Consider the following 22110-nt stretch of genomic DNA (forward strand, 5'->3'; position numbering starts at 1 on the left):
GGTAGGCAAAGCTGCTTGCTGGGCTAACACAAATGGGGACTACAAAAAGCGAAATCTAGGCATTGGCGTGATTCGTTTACCATTTTATTTTAGCTAAAAAGTCGAAAGCAGCAAGCTTATATGAATCGTACATTAAATAGTTCAATTGTGGCTGGAAGTACATTTAAATAATATTAGGCGTTAGGCGTATCTATTGGATAGAGTGTCAAAATGTTTTATAAAAAGAAAATCTATCTCCGAATCCATTTGTACAGTACACTCGAATATGTATGAACTATCTGCTTCATCCTTGCTATCCGAAATCGTTTCACTATACTAATTTATGTACCTTGCCTCCTGCAGCAAGTGCGTTTGAGTTTGTGTTTTGGTTTTGCTTAGTTATCATCGTGTCTAAATCAATTGGTTTGTATAGCTTAATAGTTAGTTCTTTTCTTTTCTTGACGTCGAAGTGCAGCACATTCATATCTATAAGCAGTTTGAAGACCTCAATAAAAATTGTTGTGTGCCAAGTTCGTTTTTGTTCCATTGCCTTAATAAGTCTAGACCGTATTTAACATGCTCCTTCGCCTCGCTTAGGTTTAAGAATTTAACACTATACACTATGAAGAGGGTACTTAAGATATTGCGACCATCGTGTCCTGTTTTGTTTAGTTTAGTTTTGTAGTTGGTTTCTGCTTTTTGATTCTGGATGCCTTGGTCAGTAAGTGTCTGGTGTGAAGTGTTGTGTGTGCAGCTGGAACGATCCACGATCCACTCCCGATTAACGCAGCTGATTCCTGTTCATCAAAATATCATATTAGATCGAGAGTACAGTCAGGATAATCACAGGATAAACATTTACTAAATGAGCTCGAGCATGAGGATGAGTTAAATCAAAAACGGGCTTACTAACTTTTTACATAAAAACGTGACAAGGCGTTGCGCAACTTAGAGTCGCTTGGTTTTCTGGTTTCTGGATTTTTGAGCCATACGCTGACGTCGTCTCTGCTGATAATGTTGATGTTGATGGTTTTTTGTGGTGAGTATGTGGGGTTTGTATGTGCGGAAAACAAAATGTAAACGCTTGAACACAAAAATCACACAAAGCAGTTCCTCACGGCCGCGGCCCGAGTATTGTCTTTGTTCAGTTGCTTGCTCTCTACAATTGCTGTCTGTCCACTTATCTGGGCCGTTGTCTGTGGGGATGAGAGAAGGCGGGCGATGATCAAACGGAAATGGAAACGGAATCGGAAACAAAAACAGTAACATAAATGCAACATAAACAATCACGAAATAAACGGTGATAAACTACAACTATAAATGGGTTGGATGAGCCTAACTTAATTTTTGATTTTCACAATACAATTGCCAAATTCATGTTTATCTTATCAATCCCATCTTTGTAATCTTATATGTTACTGAATATAGATCGATTCTTATCATCTGGTATGTGTCTTTAAAGTCTGTAACAGTAAGTAATTATTTTATTTCTATTATATTTCTTAAATGTTTTACTTGACAATAAACAAAGAATAAAAGAAAAAGGTTGAAGTTTTTTATTAGGTTAGTCACAAAATATCTTTACAAAATCCAAGAGATTTTTGTAGCCTTACCCTCTATTTAAAATGTGTTACAGACTTTTAAGACACCCATCAACTTAAGTTTGCCTATGCGCAACGAAACTCACCTGAAGTACTGATCATGCAGGGACTGTCGCTGGAACTCGGCGGCCTGTAAATACTGTATATATGTAATTAATGAGTTAGGATGCGGGCTTGGGGAATTGGGAAACCTGTAGTTGGTCGGCATAGGACATGCGCAGCAGGACATCCGAATGCGGCTCCCTAGGTATAAGCATATTTGGCCGCGGATACTGGCCAACATTCGCTGAAATGTAAATGGGGGGAGAGAAGGGAGAAAAAAAAAGGGTAGATTAGTTATTTTCAATGTTCTGTGGGGCGTATAAAACGGGGCTAAAACCTCGAGGGCTATACAAACTCACGTGGCAGTTGGAAACCGGCCTCCGGTGGTTGCGGCTGTGGATGCAAAGGCAAATGTAAATGAGTATGAGAGTGTGCATGATATTCTCTCGTCAATCGTATCTGAAAATTATTGAATATCGTAGAAAGTTTCAAAAGAGCCAGTGCTGCGTGGGCGTGGACGCCAACAGAAGATTAACAGAGTTTGTATGTAACGATGCGTAATGCGGGTTAGATGGCGACAGATGTCGTTTCGATTTGTTTTATTTTGGTTAGGTGCCCCATCGAGGAGGGGGCCAAAAAGCATGGCATGGCAAGTAATGGTTAGCACAGGCACAGGCACAGAGGACATGAACAGCATGACAGGATTTGTACGCGTGCTTTGGGTTTTTATGCGGGTACTGGACACTGGACTGGTTAACAGGTGAGCTGACAAGTGGACATAGTGATTGGTTCGGTTTGGCGGTTCGTTTGATCGCTTGACGTTCCAAATACGATTGATTTTGTGAATATGAGTCGAGTGGAGTAAAAAAGAAGTGTAGCCTACCATACGCACCATGTGCTCGCCCGGGTCCAACCCCACATGGTGCGGCGGTGGAATTCCCAGACGCTCCCTCTCCATCTGCGATATCGCCGGATTCGCGTACAGCGGGAACTGCGAGGGGTGGATGCCGCTGTAGGGATTGTTGGAGGAAATCGATCTACATAATTAATTTGATGTCATATAATATCTGAGATGCTTCAACCTACCGTCGATAGTACTCCATCCAGTGCGGATCTAGCCGGGATTGGCTCGCCGCAGCAGCTTGTGCGTTCTTGATCTCCTCCAGTTCCCTGCAAGTATTCAACAATTTAGTACGAGCACCAGGATTAAAGTCTGGCATATGTGTTATTTTGTTGGGGAATCGTGGCTTGGGGTAGGCATTATATTGCAAATGATAAATAGCTCAAGCATAAATTTTGACGTGCGCATAATATATCGAATTTTTAAAAAAGCTGGCGGGGTTTAAGCTGGGGAAATGTGGGTGCGTTTCACAATGGTTCGTGTGTTTAATTGATGGAAATGTTAGTGCGTTTCAGAATCCTTAAAAGCCCAATTAAGTTATTGTTATAAAATAAATTTAGAGAGGGTTTGAGAATTTAATTTAATTTATAACCATATTAGCTCCATTGAAAATAGACCCTTAGCTTAGGTTAAACAAAATTTGTTTGCAACTTATTGGGTTAGTCGTAAGATCCTGAAATGCACTGTTTAGTATGGGAAAATGAGGAGGTGATCGGTGAATCGAGTTTTTGTGAGGTGCGGATGGAATTTTTGCGAGGCGTGAGAGGAGGGTTAATGGTAGTGTGTATATTGGCTTTCGCATTGAATTGAGGGCTTGGCAGGCTTTGGTACTGTACCTCTCTCTGTACATGGGGCCCATTGGATGATGATATGGCACCATCTGCTCAACAGGACTGAAATTGAATCGAATGAAAATAGTTACAATCAACGAACGCGACTAATTGAACTCCCATTAGGGGGTTTAATTCAGAAAGAGCCAAACGACAGAAGACAACTGAACCGAATCCTAACACCAGACGAAAGATTCCGCGGGGAGTGTGGTGGCTCCATTGCCGCGCGACTCACCTGAAGGCGACGTGGGGACGAGCGTACTCGGACAGTTGGCGCAGGGCAGGTGTGTCCGCATACGGTGGCTTCAGCTCCGCTTTCATCTTGGCCTGCTGCGCCGCCTGCTGAGCGGCTGCCGCCTGCTGTTGTTGCTGCTGCTGCTGCTGTTGTTGCTGCTGCTGTGGGGGATCCAACATCGCTTTAGATTGGCTCAACTTATTTAACTGGCATCTCCTCCACTCACCTGACGCCGCTCACGCTCTTTCTCGGCCAGCTTACGGTCGCGCTCCTCACGCTTGCGGGCCAACTTCGAGTCGGCCACCGGCTTGAAGATCAAATCCGTTCTCGTGCACGAATTGTAATCCCCGCGATCGATGTGCCGCACAAATCTGTGTTTGTAAACGTATAGAACAATTAATCAGTTCAAAGTTTCAAATGTAGTTAGCCATAAAAAGAACACTTACATGGCAGACTGAGAGCGATGGCACTCGGTGTCGTCCGGTTTGGCCTCGGGACTGGGACCACGTGGTATGTTGTGCGTGGGACTAGGGATTTCTGGCTCCGGATCCGGCTCAATATCGATGGGCACTGCAAAAAGGTATTTAGTTTACATTTAGTTGACAACTCTCGAGACTGCCCCGTCTTACATGGCTCCGTTGGATGATGTCCTCCGCCCATGCCCGCCGAGTTGGCCGAGTGTGCATGCGCTCGCAGGGCGTCCATGTGCGAAGTGGGCTTCAGGCCATGTGGCTGACCATCTTGCGGAGCAAAGGGTGATCCGTGAGGCGGTCCCTGCGGATATCCCGGCATATGACTGCCTGGATAGGCACCTGGCGGCAGGCCCGTCGGTGTTCCCGGTCCGCCCATCCCCGGCGGCATTCCACCACCAGGACCCTGCGGCGTCTTTGGCGTCGGCGGCTTATTGGGTGGCATTCCACCCGGCTGTTGTTGCTGCGGTGCCTTGTGCTGTTGAGCTGCTGCTGCTGCTGCAGCGGCCTGATGCTGCTTCTCGGCAGCAGCTGCTGCCGCAGCGGCCGCTGCATTCTGCTCATCCTGGCGCATCTGCTGGGGCGGCGGTCCCTGGAGACCAGCATGGTGGGCAGCCATCACGGCGGCCGGATCCAGTTGACCTGGCTGAGGCGGTGGCTTCATGTAGGCCGGGAATCCAGGACCATAGGGCGCATAGCCGTAGGGCGAGTTGAAGGGGTGATGGTGCGGCGAGTAGAAGACCGAGGGATGCAGCAGCGGATGCGGGTAGGGTGACTGTCCCGGATGCACTCCGATCGGCGGTATTCCTCCGCCAGGCGCAATCAGTGGCAGCGGCAGGGGCATCTGCGGGTGCCGGATGACCGGCGGCGAGGCTCCCGGCCGCAAATGCGGCGGCGGCGAGGTCCCCAGACCCCTCTGACCCGGCTGAGGAGCATACATCTTGCTCAGCGGACTAGCCATCAACGAGGCATTGGACACCGGTGGCGGCGTCATGTGCGGCGATTGCTGTCGCATCAGCGCATGCCGGTCCCGTTCCGCCACAGCGGCTGCCGCGGCCGACAAGGCCGACGACGAGGGATGATGGCTGAGCGGAGACTGCGGCACCGGATGCAGCGGGCTCTGGCGACTCAGGCTGCTCACGCTGGACGCCGGCGAGGCCGCTCTATGGGCAGCCGCTGCAGCAGCTGCCGCCGCCGCTGCCGAAGAGTTGGGCAATCCGCCGGGACCAACGCTTCCGGGTCCAGAACCAGGACCACCGCCGCCGCCGCCGCCACCACCGCTCGAGATCTGCACGCTGGGACTGGCGCGGCTAAAGGCGGACGAGGGCACCGTGCTGGTGGTCAGCGACATACTGGTGGACGTCATGCTGGCCACCGAGTGCGGCGTCAGCGGGGCCGAGGAGGCGTGCGAGTGTGGCAGGTGTGAGGGCGGGGTGCGGCGACTTAGAGCGGACTCTGGGATGCCTCCCAGTCCGCCGGGTCCGGCCAGCAAGGCGATGGGTCCGCCGCCAGGTCCCAGGCCCGCTATCGAGTGCGACAGCAGATGGTGTCCCGGATGGGCCAACGCTGCGTGGGCCGGATGGCCGGGCGGCAGGTGTGCCAGGTGCGGGTGTATGGCCATCGGATGGCCGATGAGTCCCGGCGGCGGCGGTCCACTGCCCGACAGGCCGGGCAGCGGCGATGTGCGATGCGCGTGCGGCGACTGTTGCGGCGGCGGTCCACCGGGCCCGCCGGGACCACCACCCGAACTCGCCATCGTGGTCGAGGGCTGCGAATTGGGCGGCTCTCGTGACGATTGCGGATCGTGCAGGGATCTCGGCGGCTGCTGGGCAGGTGATGGAGTTCGCACCGTGCCGGCTGGTCCGCCGGGCGGCTGTTGTTGTTGCTGCTGCTGCTGCTGCTGCTGGGGGACGTGCGAGGGCGGCAATCCGTGACCGTGTTGCGGATGTCCCTGCAGTGAGAGCGGCATGGGCGCATGCGGATGCATGCTGGGCGGCAAGTCGTGCGGCCGATGCAGACCCTGCAGATGCGCATGTGGGTGAAGGTGCGGGTGCATGTGCGTTGGCGCCATTGTCGAGAGCGTCGGTGGAATTCCAATCGAGCTCGGCGGCAGTGACGAGGCCACCGACAGCTGCGAGTGCTGCGGGTGACCAGGATGCAATCCGTGCTGCAGACTGGGCGGACCTGGAGCCGTGGGCGCGGGCTGATGCAGCGACGTGGGCGGCGGAGGCGGCTGGGGGCCACCACCACCACCACCACCGCCGCCGCCACCACCAGCACCCGATGCACCTGGTGGCGGGCCATGGATGAGATTTTGCGGATGCATGCCCGGTGGCAGGCCACCGCCGGCTGGCGAAGGCATGTGCGGCGAAGGATGCGGCGACTGGAACTGCTGCGGCTGCGGCGGCATCGACGGCGGCTGCGAATTGCTATTGCTGCCCTGGCTATCCTGACCAGGCGTCGAGCGCGCCGAGGCGTCGATTGGACTCTCCGGCGGCGGTCCATATGGCGAGGACTTGATCAGGTTCTCCCCGCCATATGGCTTCACGTCCGCTGGTCCCGCCTGAGAGGAGACCGGGGGCATCGGGTACTTCAGATCCTGGGGCGGACCGTACTTGGCCGCCAGTGGATCGCCATACTTGAGCATAAGGCCGGATGGCTCGAACGGACGTCCCAGCGGTGGCGTCTGCACGTCGTGCTGGTAGTGCGGCTTGGGCATGGCGATGCCAGGTGGCGGCGTGGCTCCCGGCGGCAACTGGTGCGCCGGCGGTTGGGACTGCTGCTGCTGTTGCTGCTGCTGGGAGTCTTGCGACGTGGGCGGCGGTCCGTATTTATGGGCCACATCCAGAGGCGAGCCAACGTTGTGCGGCAGGTGGCCAAAAGCGGGCTTGACATCGGGAATCTTTAGCGAATCCTGGTAGCCCGGCTTTCCTGGCGGCTGATGGGCAGCGGACAGCTCGACGGGATACTTGCCCTGCTGCTCCATCATGTACTTCATGTCGTATTTGCCGGCAGCAGCTGCTGCAGCCGCCGCAGCCTGCATCTCCTGGCTGTACTTCAGTGCGTCCAGGGGCGGCGGCGGCGGGTACTTGAGATCTTGGGGAGCGAACTTCATCTCCATCTCGGGCGGATATTTTTGCGGCGTGGTCGGCGCTCCAGGCGGTGCTCCGTTGCCTCCTCCCACCGCATCGCTGTGCAGTTGTGGTGGCTGTGGCGGCACACCCTGTCCCGGCGGTCCGTACTTCAGCTGGCCATCGATTAGGTAGCCGGGTGGCGGTTGTGTCGGCACCGGTCCATGGGGCATGTGCTGCAGATGCAGCGGCTCCGGCTGTCCACTCTCTACAGGAGTTCCGGACAGCGGATGCAGGGCCGAAGGTGGTCCACCGGGACCAGAGGGCGGCATTCCACCCACACTGTGCTTGAGAGCGTCCTCGTTTTTGATCTCAATCTTGACCTTCAGGTCCTGCGGCTCGTTGCTGTTCTGATTGCAGGTGGCGTCCATCGAGTCCTCCATGGGCTCCTTCTTGATGTACACCGCCTCAGTGGGTGCACACACGGGCGGCGGTTGGATGCCAACTGGAGCCAGTTGCTGCTGCAACTGCAGCTGCGATTGCTGCTGCATGTGTTGCTGCTGCTGCTGTTGCTGCTGTTGCTGCTGCTGCGGAGAAGCCTCCTGCTTGATGGTGGCCAGCTTCTTGAGCATCTCCGGATCGCTGTCGCAGGACTCCATCTTCTCGATGGCCTCCTTGCGATCCACAGAGGCATTTAGCGCCTCCACAGTGGCAATTGTGGGCACCTTCATGGTGATGGGCGGCGCCACGGGATTGGCCACCGCGTTGGCATTGACGCCCTCGGCCGAACTCGTCTCCACGCCGATCGGCGCCTGGATGTTCGTCTCCTCGTCCATGTTCTTGATGGCGCTGTCCTTGCTGTCCTCGGCCAGAGCCTCTGCCTTGATGGCCTTCTCCTCGGCCTTGGCTTCCAGGTCATTGGAGACCATGTCGCGCTCCTCCTTGCAGCTGACCGTCTCCTTGCTGTCCTTGGTGGACTGCTGCTCGGCGGTGGTGGTGTCCGTGGTATTGGACTCGCCGTCGTCGAGCACCGAGTCCGGTCGGCTGTCCGAGTTCATGCTCTCCACCGGACTATCGGGCCGCTTGCGCTTCTCCTTGACGGCACTCTCCTCCTGGGCACTCGGCTCGCAGGCCTCCTGCTCCGTCCGCTTCTTCTTGTTGGGCGTATCCTGTTTGCCGCCCTTGCGCTTGTTGGCCGAACTCTCGGCCACGGCCTTCGTCGGCGTCTTGGGACTGTCGACCGAGGCTCCGCCGGCAACGTCCGGTGTTTCGGAGCCCCGCTTGGGCCGCTTGCCATTAGCCACGGCGTTGGCTGACTGATCCTTGGACGAGCTGTTGCCGCCAGCGGCACCGCCGCCCGTTGAACCGCTGCTTATGGAGGTGGCGTTGCCGCCACCGTTTCCGGCCGCGTTGTTGTTGCTGCTGCTGCTGCTGGTGGTGGTGCTGCTGTTGTTGTTGTTGTTCTGTTGCTTGTTTCGCGTCCTCATCCTTGAGGGTGATTCATCCCTTTTGTGGGTCAGACTCGAATCACTGTCGCACTCGCTGGCGTCGTCCTCGGTGAGCGAGCTGTTCTCCTCCTTGGAGACAGCGGGCGAGGAGCGACTCGCCGTCTCGGACGCCGCGGTTGCCGCCGCCGTCGCCGTCGTCGCAGTTTGTGGTTCTGGTGTGTCCTCCTTCTTGGGAGGTGTATTACTGTTGCTGTTGTTCGCCCGCGTGACACGATTGCGGCGCAGGGCGCTCTGGCGGCGCCGCCTGTGCGGCCGGTTGTTGTTCGCGCCGGGCGTCTTCTTCCACAGATAGTAGAATTCGACCAGCTCCGGCGTGTCCTTGTGCGGCAGCAGGTCCTTATGGATGCGGAAGAAGTTCTTGCCGAACTGACGCAGACCCTTGATGAACTTCTTTGTTTCGTCCTCGGTCCACTTCTTGTCGATGCCCTTCGATACGGGGCACTTTACGAGCGCTTGTAGAGCTTTGCCTGGATCGTAGCCAGAATCGTGGAGCTAAAAAAAAAAGAGTTCATAGATTAAACAAAGCCAAGGAATATGCATATATCATGTCGGGATCTCGGAATCTCGAAATCACGGAATCAGGAGACTCACCACGTCGAGTGCGTTTATTGTGGTGTCGTCGCGACTGGCAGCCAAACAACCGTCTTCTAGTCCGCCATCACACATTCCTTGAAATGCAGCCATGGAGCGAGCCGCACGCAGAAACATTAACAAGTCGCCATCGGCCACAACGCCTGGACTCCATCTTGATTCCTCTAGTTCACGTTCATCGGTTTCCTTGTCGATGGGGAAGCTTGAGATTGGATTATAATCGGGCAGTTTTGCCTTCAGTCGTCATAGGAGACAAACGAAAAGTTTCGGGATTAGTTCAAAAACTCCAGGAGAACGATTGATGGGTTAGTCACACAACCACACCACGCACACTACACACCACAGGCAAGACAGCTAGTGCCGGCAATCCGGGGGGATTACCAGCACCCACGAGATGATACACAAACTTAAGTCTAATGCATGATTATGGATGAATAATGTATAATGTGTGCTACGGATTTCCTCGAACGGATTTTGGGAAAAGGAGCAAGGAAGTTGATTGGGGTCTGGATCTGGATCTGGGTCAACATCTACTCGTCGAGGATTCGAACTATAAAGAGCCAATTGCATAAACGCTAGAACTACGAATTATTTACAGGGATTAGGCGTTTTATACAGGGGATACTTTTGAAAAGGTTATGCTAAAAATAACCGAAATATTTAGAGATATGCACTATGTTGTAGCCTTTTGGAAGAAAACGGTCAAATCGAATAGTGATAAGTTCTGGTTTCATATATAAGTATATAAAGAACTTGGGTGTCAATATTAAATTATTAACAGAAACGAAAGACTTGTTCAAAAGATTAAGAAATTTAGATGTTTAAAAATAACTGAAGCAGAATAACAAATACTAGTATTAATAATTGACCAGAAAAAGCAAAGTCTTTATATGTAAGTTCCGTTTTCACCGAACTTGATTGAAATCGAAAACGGAAACAGGACCATTTAAATCTTTATTTATTTCGCGTTCTCTCAAAGGCTACACGAAAAAAAAAACGATTTTTTATGTTGAAGACATTCAAGTGGAAGAACAAAGGATCATAAATTACAACTTTTGCACAAAACAAAAGAAATAAGGGCTATATTTTCGTTTTGCATAATTGTTAAATTTTGTAGTTCTTTGTTTTTGTTTTTTTTTTTTTTTGTTACCGTGAGCTGAATTTCTGATTTGTGAGAGTTATGTACGTACATAGACATCGTTTACCTGGTGGCCGGGACCCACTCGAATTTCTCCTTGAGTGGAGGCCGCCATCACCCTTTAAAAACACGCTTCCGGTCCAGTGTTAAGCCTTTTTATGCCCTCTACGATATGAAAATTCAACTGCAAATAGATCCAAGCACACAGAGAAAATTCGTTAAAAAAAAAGGATTCAAACAGAGAGAGAACGCACGGCAACAGGGGCAAGTGGTGGGGCATAAAAAGCATTTTCAATAAAGCGATGAAGTTCATATCAACATGCATAAATAAATAATCCATAAAAATAATGCCGTGTAATGTGCGAACGATGTAGTGGCTATGCGAGGAGGGAATGGTCGGGGCACACGGCTCACGGGGCCGGGAAATTAGGGGTTTATGCTGTCGGACGATTGAGTCTCTCTGCCACTTAATCGCCTGCATATGTTAATGCGACCGCCGCGTACAGACCCCGGGGGATTCGGTGGGTTGGGTTGGCGGATTGGACTGTGGCACTGACAGACGAATGGTTTTGCTTTCGGTATGCTTTTCGCTTTGGTTTGCTTAGCTGCTTCATTTATTCTACCCTTTAACAGATGGTTTTTTAGTTTCAACCATTTGTTTGTAGTTATAGAGGCTTTATACTCATATTGTTTAGCTAGAATGCTATAGAAAACTTAAAATTTAAGTTATTTTTACACCAAATTATAGATAAAAAAAGCACTTTATCATTAAATGGAAAAGCCTACCTTTAAAAAACACCCATAAAATATATTTCTATCGTATTATTAAAATGTTTATAACTTGCTTTTGTTTTTTAAACGGTTTTAGGTCAATCTGTACAGCGCCTTAGGGTATTCCCAGCTTCGGTTTCCCACATAACTCAACTCTTCAGTTTTTACTGAATTTTTTCAAGCCATCACTGGCTGGTTTTTTGTTTCTTCGTCTTGTCTGGCGCTGTCTCTCGAGTGTGCGTGCAGCTGTAAACAGATTTTCCGCTCAAGTAAGTCCGCGAATAACTGTAACGAGGCGGTTAAGTAAGCCTCCTCCGCCCTCCAACCCCCATCCATCTCCCATCCGTCCAAACCATACCATACCCATACCATACCATACCATAGCATACCCATTCCGATGGCAACCCCAACAAGAGGAATTATCATTAAATTTGCTTATGAATCAATATCATTGGCAATGCACAATGACAGGCAAATGAACGGACGGACGTAGTGCGTTGCCTGCCGTCTCACATCAGGAATGCCGGCGGTGTTGCGGTTGTGTGGCAGCGGCACACAAATTATGGCAATTAAAATCAATTAATTAAATGCAGCGACAGCTACGGGAGCGACGACGACGGCTGCCCGACTCACATCGAATCCGTACAGGCAGGCAGGCACAAAAAAAAAGCAAAAAACAGATATATATATACTCATATAGAGGTGTATGTGCGCATTGTCGACAGATTTACACTCAATAAGGCACGACACGCCGCCTAAATGACTGACGACAACGGCGAGCGGGACGAGGAGGGTTCCACACCACGAACCCGGAGGAGGTGGACCAGGAGGAGGGGCACCAAACGCCTGGGAGTGGAGGACCTCGCCTGGACCTGGGGTTGCACCGTGGTCACAGCGATTCTATTCGATTCGGTAATCCCCTCGTCGGCACAGGCACACAAATGAAATATTCATGACCGTCAGGGGGAAGGAATACTTGTAGTATTTCTGCTGCCTTTTGTTTGACTGCCAGTAAAATATGCCAATGAATGTTTACCTATGAATAATTGTTTACCCAGCGTAAAAGCCGAGATATCAATGGATTGCATTTCGATATCAGTAGTGTTCTACTTATTTCCTGATCACCCTCAAAGTCCAATAAAGCTGTAAAAAGTGTTTTGAGACACAAGTAAAATAACACATTTCTTTGTCATTAAATTAATTTTTTCTATAAATCTGCTTTTAAGGTTTGAAACCACCAAGATTTAATTTCAGAAAATTAACGACTTGAAACCCCGAATTTTAAATTCTGCTCCACTGTGCTTCAAAAACGGTCTGCGTTTGGGGCCAACACTTATCAACGACATCAGCAGCAACACCATACCGTACCATACCCAACCACACCATTCCAAACCACACCACATCGGACCAGGTTACTTGCTTTGGCTTTGGCTTTGGCCTGGCCCTGTTGGCCCGGTTGGGTTTTGACTGCTTGGCTGGTTGGTTTAACTGGCAGCAAACTTTTTTATGGGGGAGTCGTGAGTGGAAAAATTTCATATAAACACACACAAGGTGGCGGTGGCCACCAGGGCGCAGGGCACGCGACCGACTGAATCCCCAGTCCCCACATGCCGAGCATTGTCGGTGGGTTTGCTGCCGTTGGCCCCGGGCTGCAGCACAGAAAGAAAATTATGTTAATCTATTACTTTGTTCAAAAAGTTTAGATTTCAAAGGCATATGTTATCTTTTTAAGGGAATGCTGATCATATACCTTTCAGTCAATTGGTTTTAAGGCTATCTAATGTTTACCCATAATCGGAAATAAGGGTTGCAATATATAGTCACCCTGGAAAATGATCGAGTTAATCTTTGCCCAAAAGTGATTTTCCCCTGATTTATTACTGAGTTTTCCACTGTGCATTGCCTTTTGGGCTGCTGGTTGGCTGGCGCTTGGGGAAAAATTGTGTAATAACTGCTGGCAATGTGCTAAGCTGTTCCTCCCGCTGCCTGTGGCTCTATTCTGCGGCGGCTTTCCGCTGGCGGTGTCGGGCGGCTGTTATAAAACAAATGTACTACAAAAAGCGACGTTGTAAACGCACAAAGCCATAAAATCTGAAAAGACAAAACGAAAGGCTCGAACACATTTGCCACCACCGAAAAGTGCCCTCTGTGTGTTTGCCACTCCCTGCCTGCCTGCCTGCCTTCCTGCTTTCCTTCCATTCTGCAGTCCCTTTTTCCCTGTAAAAGACCACAAATTATGGCACACAGTCTGGCGAAAGAGAGGGGCATACAGCAAGCGAGAGAGACGGCACGAGTCGGGTAGAGTCTGTACATTGACTACGTGACGTTCTCGAGTACTTGGCTCTCACTCTGTGAGTCAGCAGTGTCGGTTTGGCTCCAGCTCCAGCTCCAGCACCAGTTTCAGCTTTGGCTTTTTGTGTGCCCCCTCACTCAATTTCCTCTCGGCCCCAACTGACCTGCGTGTAAATTTAAGGCCAATAATGCTGTCAGTCTCAACTGGCGCGTCCGTCTTCGCTCAATTAATGTCATCGCATATTATAAAGTTACACTGGATTAACAACTTCGACTCGCCCCCTATCTGTGGCTGAAAATTGTTTTCTAAACAGCCCATAAACATAAACGAAAACAAAGCGAGAAATGTAAATGAAAATATAAACTTGAAAAACCAACGGCAGAACCAGCCAAATAACACAGAGAAAAATCACTTGTTTCTGTGTCATACATTTGAAGTATCAATTAAGATTAAATATTCACTATTCAGATTTTTAACTTAGATGATAAATACATAGGGGTATCTAATCCATACAATTATTTAAGAAATATGTTTTTTAATAATATTTTAACATCCTCTTTTTCCGAGTGTAACAACCAACAACATCGACAACGGCCACAGAAAGAGGAAATTCAATAAACAATTTGTAGCATGAGTAGCGGAAAATTGTGTGTACGCACGCGGCTAAACGGACGCGAGTGGCTCCCAAAGGGGGGTGGGGCGGGAAAAGTGGGGAAAATCCGACGAGGGGCCTCCCGCTCGCACTCGCCGTCTGTCTTTCGCTGTCTTGCTCCCACTGCGCCGAGTATAATTTTGAAATGGAAAAGCTGTCGACTGAAAGTCGTCGTCGGTTGGCTTGTCGGCTGTTTGGCTCTCCCGCTTAGCGCTAGCTTTTAGCTTGTTTTTCTCTTTGTAATCATCGCTTGCCAATAAGCTGACTAATTGACTGACAAATAGGCATCAGCTACGGCGGCAACAACTACGCTGGCGTTAATAAGAGCGTCAAACAGACAACTCGAAGGGCCCCTTATGCCGCAACTGTACATTAAGGGTGGCCATAAAACCCGAGACTTTAGCCTTATCAACACGGGACTCTCAGCGAGAGATTATTAGGTTAGTTTCCCGGGCTTCACGATGGTGAAGTTTAAGTGATACGGCTGTAAATGAATTAGACCCCCGGCTGTGATTGAGAGACCCCGCCTGTCCGTCTATCCGTCCATCCAAAAGGGTGGAATACGTAGAATCCTTCAGTTTTCAATTGACTCGCCACAACTCGAGTGGGGTTCAATCGCTCTGAACTTGTCCAATCGACCGGAACTTTCAATTGAACCACTCAACCGAACCTTTGATCCCAGTTGTATTCCTGTATTCTGTGTATGGCTATTTTGCTTATTTTATTTATAGCCCATTTGTGTATTCAATGACTCATTCAGTTTAGACCTTTAAATTAACACACTCAAGTGCACTCTAGAATTTTGACAAATATGTGTATACATGGTTGTTCGTTTCAGTTTGAGGAATATTACCACTGGTATAATACATTTATTATTTGAACGAACCCCGAATATGTTATTTATTTTCTTTGTAATAAATTAGTAAACCAAAACTTTTCAAATATGCCTGCCCAATATTTTAGTGGTAATATATTACTTGGGTTCAGACTTGTTTATGCTATATAACAACAAATTTACTAGCCATTCATGTGGATGGCTATTTCAATCCAAATTAATTCTGTAAATTCCTTAACTCCCTCTATAAACAAAATGAAATTCCTCTAAGTTAACCGTTTGAAAACCCCTAAAAACATCACCTAAATTACCCAACTGAAATTGCCGAGCTCTGCTGCATTCCCGAGGGCATAAACAAAAGCCTCTCTATTAAGGCGTTCGAGAGGAGTCTATTTAATTACCAAGACGAGCCGCACACACAAATTTTAACCATTCAGCATGGCCAATTGAGTTCGTCATAGGCATTTTGACCGAGGGGCATAAAGTAGGCATATATATAGGTATATACCATACACCTTACGTATATAGCGTCCGTTTGAGGGAATAACGGTGTGCCTGTGCATCTGTCCATTTGAAGGGTTCGTGTCAAGTACGGAAATCCCATTAAATGTTCGTAGGCACTTTGCAGAGACAACTTGTGTGTGTGTGTGTGTATGTATATGAGTAGCCGGATTCGTGTTGTGAAAGCCAAATTTTCACAACAAGTCAAAACAGACGTTGCAGAAGTCAGAAAGAAACAAACAAAGCCCGATGGTAAAGTGGCGAGGAAGTGAGAGAGACGAAGCATTTAACCAAAAACCCATAAAACAAATTTCTCTTTTCTTCGCCCGGGTAATGGAATTGTTTGCTTCTGTTGGACATTTTTCGACTCGCTCCAAGTTTGTGTCAGGTTCCAGGCCCGTTCTGTTTCTCGTTTTTGTCTGGACGGGCAGCTTACAGTTGTTATGCCCATTACTCAACATCAACAAGAACATTATGCCACCGCAGTGGCACTCACGCTGGAGCTACTCCTCCTCCTCGTTTTCTCCCCGGCATTCCTATTCATGCTCCAATCTCTGCCACACACACGGATACGGACATGGACACGGGCTTCAGGCCACTTCACTCCATTCCACTCGCCACTCCACATGCTTTTCTTCATTCAACCCAAACGATTGAGCATCTATTCAAGCAGCCTCGTCTCTGTCGTCGTCGTCGTCATCATCATCATCGCACAGCCGACGACGACGAGTCAACGCTCCAAAAGCCAAATAAACGACCCACAGCACTGCCCCTGCACTCCCCTTTTCTGCTAGCCTGCACGCTTTAGGGTGGACCAGTTAAGATCTAATCTTGAATACAACATTCTTAAACAGTAATTTCAAATTTAAAGCCTAGACTTTATCTGCATTACAATATGCAAACAAAAGACATGATTGTAAAACTGTTTTATAACGACAAAAATCATGGCATCATCGATATGATCTATGGCACATTAAAATATACGTTTCAAATATTTTTTAAAAGCAGTAAAAAGTCAGAGATGACTGAGAAAATTTTAGAGGCCCTCAATTACATAAAAAATATATAAATAGGCCAAAAATATTACCATTAGTTGCATGTTGAATTAAGAAAATTAAGTACAACAAATGTGTTTAGAATATACCACGATAAATATTGGTTGTCTGATATTCTTGCAATCATTGCGTGGCAATATGAGACTGGTAGACCATTTTGGAGATGTAACAATAAATTCTTTCGTATACTTTTTACTTGTTTCGTGTTTCCTATAAACCCAGAATTCAAGGTCCACCCCAGGTACAAATTCATTGGCCCGATCCGATGCGAGCTGAACCGATCCGAACTGGGGTCGTCTGCATCCGAAACCGAATCTGAATCCGAATCCGAGTCCGAATCGTAATACGACGTCAGCTCGTGTCTGTTGGCCTGCTGTCGGCTTCGTTTCATACGATTTGTTGGATTTGCTCATGAAGTTGTTAAACAGATTGTCGGTGTAGATACCTTCATCATTTTGCACGCCGTCCTTCGTCTCAACATCAACCTCCTCCTGCTCATCCTCCACCCCCTTTTTCCGCCCTAAGTATCCAGTCAATTTTGTAGTCTGCGGCTTGGTGTGTGTGCGTGTGCTTCTGCGATTAGTTTTATGTAATTTTATCGAGTATTTTAAGGATTTTGCGGCTTATCCGCGCTTCATTTGGAAATTGTTTCGTTTTACTTATGTCGGGATGTGTCTCGTCTGGAGACGGCAAGATGTGCAGGGTGTCTGTGTCTGGCCCTTTTTCCCGTGCCTTTTTGTTCCTCGTCGTTGTCCCTTTTTTTCTAATGTTTATGGAACTGTCGTTATTTGTTTGTTTGCCATTGCACGAGTGGCTGTATGTTTGTAAATGAGCTCTTTGCATGTGCCTCCAACTCTCAGCCCGTATTATTACGCTCAGCTAATAGAATTACACACAACGCCAAAGATTTATGGGCCCATTTAACACGCTTTTGCATTATATTCTCACCCATTTTGGACTGTTCATTGATTTTACACTGATAAACACGAGCTAATTATTCATATTTTTTCTCGCTTTATAGAGTATAAATAATAATAATACGCTAACATACAGCCACAAATTCATCGCTCAGCATTGTACACTTTAATAAGCGCTTTCTGTGTGCTAATTATCTTATCGCTAAATGGGAGTTAACACGTAACAGAAACAGTAAATGGGATTGATTTAGCACTGGCAGTGTTTGACTAACGATGTCATCCTGAGGTAATGTAAAGAATATTATTTAAACAAAACTATTTTAAATGAAAGCTTCATTTTTCTGCGGGATGCAGATCAGATATGTTTTTTTGATTAGAAGTACCTACTGTTGGTACTTTCCTTTGTTTACACACAAAAATAACCAATTAGTTTCCTAGTCAATATTCCAAGTTATCAAGTTTATTTTTAAGGTGATCGATAACCAATCACTTAGTAATTAGTAACAATATTCTTCAAGTGTCAGACAGTGGTTTGAGTTTAACAAACTTCCGCGTGTTTACCCTTTCATTTACCAGTTACTACCGCACCAATTTATCTCACGTACACACCTCTAGGGCCAAAGTTTTCCAGACACTCTGAAACAGCTTTAGTCAAGGGGATGGCTTAGATCAAGCCACTTGGCTGCCCAGTCAGCAATGCTAATTAATTAGCTTATGTAATGGACAGCAGAGCTAAAAGAGGGCGAACTCAGAGGTTCTGGTCAAGAGGGAAACCTTCCGCTTACTTCTAATCGACATCAATAAATCGACACACTCGAGTCAAGTGTGCGCGGACAGACTGACGGACTATTCAATCAGATAAGCAGCACTTATAAATTAAAAGCGCAACAAAACAGATTAATAAAAGTTAAACTTTAACGGCACCTTATAAATAAGCCAAATGACTAATAATAAAATATGAAAGCGCGCACAAAACCCCGACATCAAAGGCAGCCAGCAACTGTGTAACACACCAAATAAAAAAAGCTCAACACAAAATACAAAACCGAACCATACCAAACCAGAAGAGCAGGAAAACCGCAAGGGAACTCATCCGTTTCTCAACAGCATTTTATGTTTTTTATTTGGTATTTGTATTTCTGAAATATTCGTGTTATTTGTGCCCCTTGAGTTTCCGTTCGCAGTGTTCGTTTCGCTTTTTATTAAATGCATTATTAGCACGTTATTTATTAATTAAACACTCCAGCCTTTTAATGCGTCTCTAATCGGATGGCCTCGCCGCCGCACTCTTTGTGGGCTGGGCTGGTTAGTTGAGATAAGCATACGCGCCAAGCAAATGGAAAAGTGGAAATGGGCGGTTCGGGCCTAAAGATAAGCGCTGCTAGCGGTGCAAATTGTCTGGGAATTTCCTCGAAATCAAGAACTAACTGACTGGGATTTCACTTGGCGAAAAGCAGGTTAAAGGTAAAGAAGGCACTTCATTAGAAAAGATAACGAGATCCGTAAATCCCTTTTGAACAATCAGTAAATACGAGTATCATATGACTGGTAATCCCTCATTATGTCTTATTTAAGCCTGCACTATAATATTTTAAAACCAAGTGGCCTACAATTACTGAGTAAATGTTGTACAATAAACATAAACCTATTAAACTGGATTTGGGTAAATCAAATGTGGTTATAAAGCGACAAACCTATAAATGAGTACTTCAAAATATGTCAATTTTTCTAACCAATTTTATATATTTGTTTTAGAGTTTAAACTTGCAGTTTAGCTGTAAACATGTTTGGCACCATCGGCAGAATGGTATAAATGATTTGGAGCAGTTTTGTAAGTTTCAGTACTTATTAACTTATTATGGAAAACACTTGTTTTTACAAGCCCCCACAATTCCCTTATAGAATTTCTCATATGATTCACCTCGTCCAACATTTTCCGCTCCAAACAAGGGAATTATAATTGCTCTACAAGGCAACTCATTAGGAATCTACAATAGCAGCGATAAAGATCTGGTTTAGTTAATTATGGGTAATAAACCTTATCTGTGAAATAATCGTATTTCCCCTAAATACCAGACCAAAAATGTGCAGCAGAAATCCGAATATGGCCAACAATAACAGCGGATTATGGCACACGCCCCCAGTTTGTTTAATTGATTTGGGATCCCATTGAAAAATAGTTTCCTCCATTAGCCCAGAAACCCTTCCGAACAACAGGGGATGTGACACATGAGACGGGGCCAGCGTTGAGTATCGAATTAAGCAAACAAATAATTATAATTAAATGTGTGCCCGGTCGAACAGATGTCTTGGCTCACCATGAATCCGGGTCGGGGTTGTATATCGTCGAGGCGTTCCTCCCGAAGAAGCTCCTCTCTCCAGCAGCAGGCGGCAAAGTAACTCCGGTCGTCGGTCTCCGTCTCCAGATTCCAGACTCCAGTTGTTGATGATGATGATGATGATGTGCTGGGTCGATGGAAGCGAAGGGGTGGGCGGTCTCGGTTGTTGCTGCTCTGCTCCTGTTGTTCCTGGTATTGTTGTAGTTGTTGCTCAGTGAGGGGGCAGCGAGTAGCCGGAAATGTATATTTTGGTTAATTTGCACAAACACAGCTGGAAGGCGAAGAGATGACGTAGGTGAGAGCCGAGTTGAGGGAGATGATTAAGAAAAGAAAAGAACCAAACTAAAGAATTGAGAGGGCGGAGGCGGTTGAAACACCCAACAAAAAACAATGCAACAGAAGCAGTCTTTCTAGGAAACGTGGTCAAATTGGGGGTATAGAACTTACTGAGTTTACACGTTGTCTATTTGGTAATTTAAACATTTTTCTACTGTTTTGCCAATGTACTCGGTTTTCAAACTTTACTTTACTTTATTGTTATGGGCTTTGTACGGGTTTGATATACGTGATTATAGAAAAATTATAGGTATGCTGAACGTTGTAAAATAGATATTAGAACAGACTATTCTGAATTGCTAATTTTTAGTTTTGCTTTTAAACTTAAAGCAAATTAAATAAAATACAGTCTGTGGATCTATAGAAATTGTTCTCTACTGGCAATAAAAATAGTTGGGCTTTAGTGCCTTTAAGTTAGGAAAGTTTGACATTATGGATATGAAACATTCACATTCGGATTTTTATCAGCCTGCCAAATAGGGAAATCCTGAACACTAAAGCATAAAAAGTAAGTATTTCTGCTTATTTATCAGCCAACAAAAAAGCAACAAAATACATTTTTCGACGTCAGCAGCAGCAGTTGAATAAGAAGAAGCAGCAGGAGGAACAGCGGTCACGGGCGCAGGGGCGTAGCAAAAGGAAAAGAAGGGGGGGTCAGAAACAGGAGCATCCTTGGGGGTGGTGGGTGCGCTGGCCGCAAGAGCGTCGCGTCGGTGGTGACGCCGACGATAACAAAAACGACAACAACAACAAAGGGGAACAACGGTGGTGGGTTGCTGTTGCCCCTGTTATAGTTGCTGTTGTTTTTGCCTTTGCTGCTGACGCTTGGATTTCGCTTTGTTGCTGTTGCTGCTGCGCTTGCGATTCCTTTTCAGCAAATTTGTTGAGCCTTCGTTCGTGTTTGCATTGTTCTACCCCAAAAAGTTCATAATAGACTGGATTCGCCCGCCCCCCTTAAAAACTAAGGGGGACCGCCACTGTTTTTTTCCGTTTCTTCCGTACTTTTTTTACCCGAAAGACGTCGCATAAATTTAAATGATTTGCACGCTGCGCAACTGCGATTTCAAATTAAATTAGTGACACACTTAGTAATAATTAATTTTCGCACACTTGTTGTAGATTTTCCTTACGTTTTGCTGCTGCCTTTGATGTTTTTGTTATTGCCGTCGCTGCTAAGTGTTGTTGTTTTTGTTGCTGTTGCTTATGGTGTTTTTGTTGTTGGGCGCGTGAAACTCGTCGTACGCTTTTTTTTAATGCTCCTCTCCGTTTCTCTTCTTCTTTTTTGCATACACTTTGCGCACACACACACTAACAGAGAGACACACTCACGTACAGACACATACACGCACACTCACGGCACACAGACACACACACACAGGCACGCACTTTGGTTGCTTGCTTGCGTTTTTTATTGCCTGCCTTCGCTTTCAGTTATTTTCACTGGGTTCGTGCGCGTTTTTTGGTTGCTTTTCCGCGAGTTTTCCATCCAAACGCAGCAGCCAGCGTCGTTGCGAGTGTTTTCGCCAACAATTTGCTATAATTCGCTGGCCAAATTGCGTGCCTTTTGTTAATAATCGCCACTACGAATTTCTCCGCGAAGAAGCCACCATTTTGTAAAAATATATACTTTGCAGGGTCCGGCAGCACTGGTTGTGGAAAGATGGCAGCACGGTCGCAGGCTAGGGGCTAAAAAAGCCAGCAGTCGTGGCATAGCAAGTAGCTTTTGTTGGTGAAATCAAATAAACGAATTTCTTTATAAATGGCTGTTCTAGTCATTTTTATACTCTTCAATTAAAAATATTCAATTCTAGAGACTTAATTTTGTTTTTTATACTAAATATTTACAAACAAATCACTTTAATTTCAATTTCGGTTCTTACACTCCCAAAAATAAAATTTACTGAAGTCCGGCAGCCCTAATTTCAGTTCTGCAGACACACTTATCGATAGATAGTGGATACACCCTTCAAAGATAGCGGAGACATACTCCGCAGCGACGACACTTTAAAGATGAAAAAACAATTTCAAGACATCAATGTTTTATC

At 47.2% G+C, this 22110-nt stretch overlaps 1 protein-coding gene across 21 annotated transcripts; it reads right to left on the reverse strand.

The window, feature by feature from the left end:
- Nucleotides 1-62: 62 nt before the first annotated feature.
- On the reverse strand, nt 63-21704 carry LOC108147437 (arginine-glutamic acid dipeptide repeats protein). Of its 21 annotated transcripts, none has more exons than XM_017273931.2 (15): nt 21196-21704; nt 19709-20000; nt 10419-10550; nt 9229-9462; nt 4218-9129; nt 4035-4158; nt 3815-3959; nt 3589-3749; nt 3360-3416; nt 2709-2792; nt 2506-2659; nt 1982-2081; nt 1772-1866; nt 1667-1710; nt 63-776 (listed from the first exon to the last, which is right to left on the reverse strand). In XM_017273931.2, exons 3-15 carry the CDS (start codon nt 10479-10481, stop codon nt 761-763), a joined length of 6189 nt encoding a protein of 2062 aa, XP_017129420.1. In that variant the 5' UTR covers nt 10482-10550; nt 19709-20000; nt 21196-21704; the 3' UTR covers nt 63-760. The 21 variants fall into 21 exon arrangements, with proteins under 21 accessions (XP_017129420.1, XP_017129415.1, XP_017129421.1 ...); XM_017273926.2 differs by having other exon boundaries at nt 1667-1719; XM_017273932.2 differs by lacking the exon at nt 63-776 and adding an exon at nt 931-1175 and having other exon boundaries at nt 1667-1719; nt 10434-10550.
- Between the last annotated feature and the right edge of the window lie 406 nt (nt 21705-22110).

The sequence above is a fragment of the Drosophila elegans genome, unplaced genomic scaffold (assembly GCF_018152505.1).
Source record: "Drosophila elegans isolate 14027-0461.03 unplaced genomic scaffold, ASM1815250v1 contig_208, whole genome shotgun sequence".
NCBI classification, from domain to species: Eukaryota; Metazoa; Arthropoda; class Insecta; order Diptera; family Drosophilidae; genus Drosophila; species Drosophila elegans.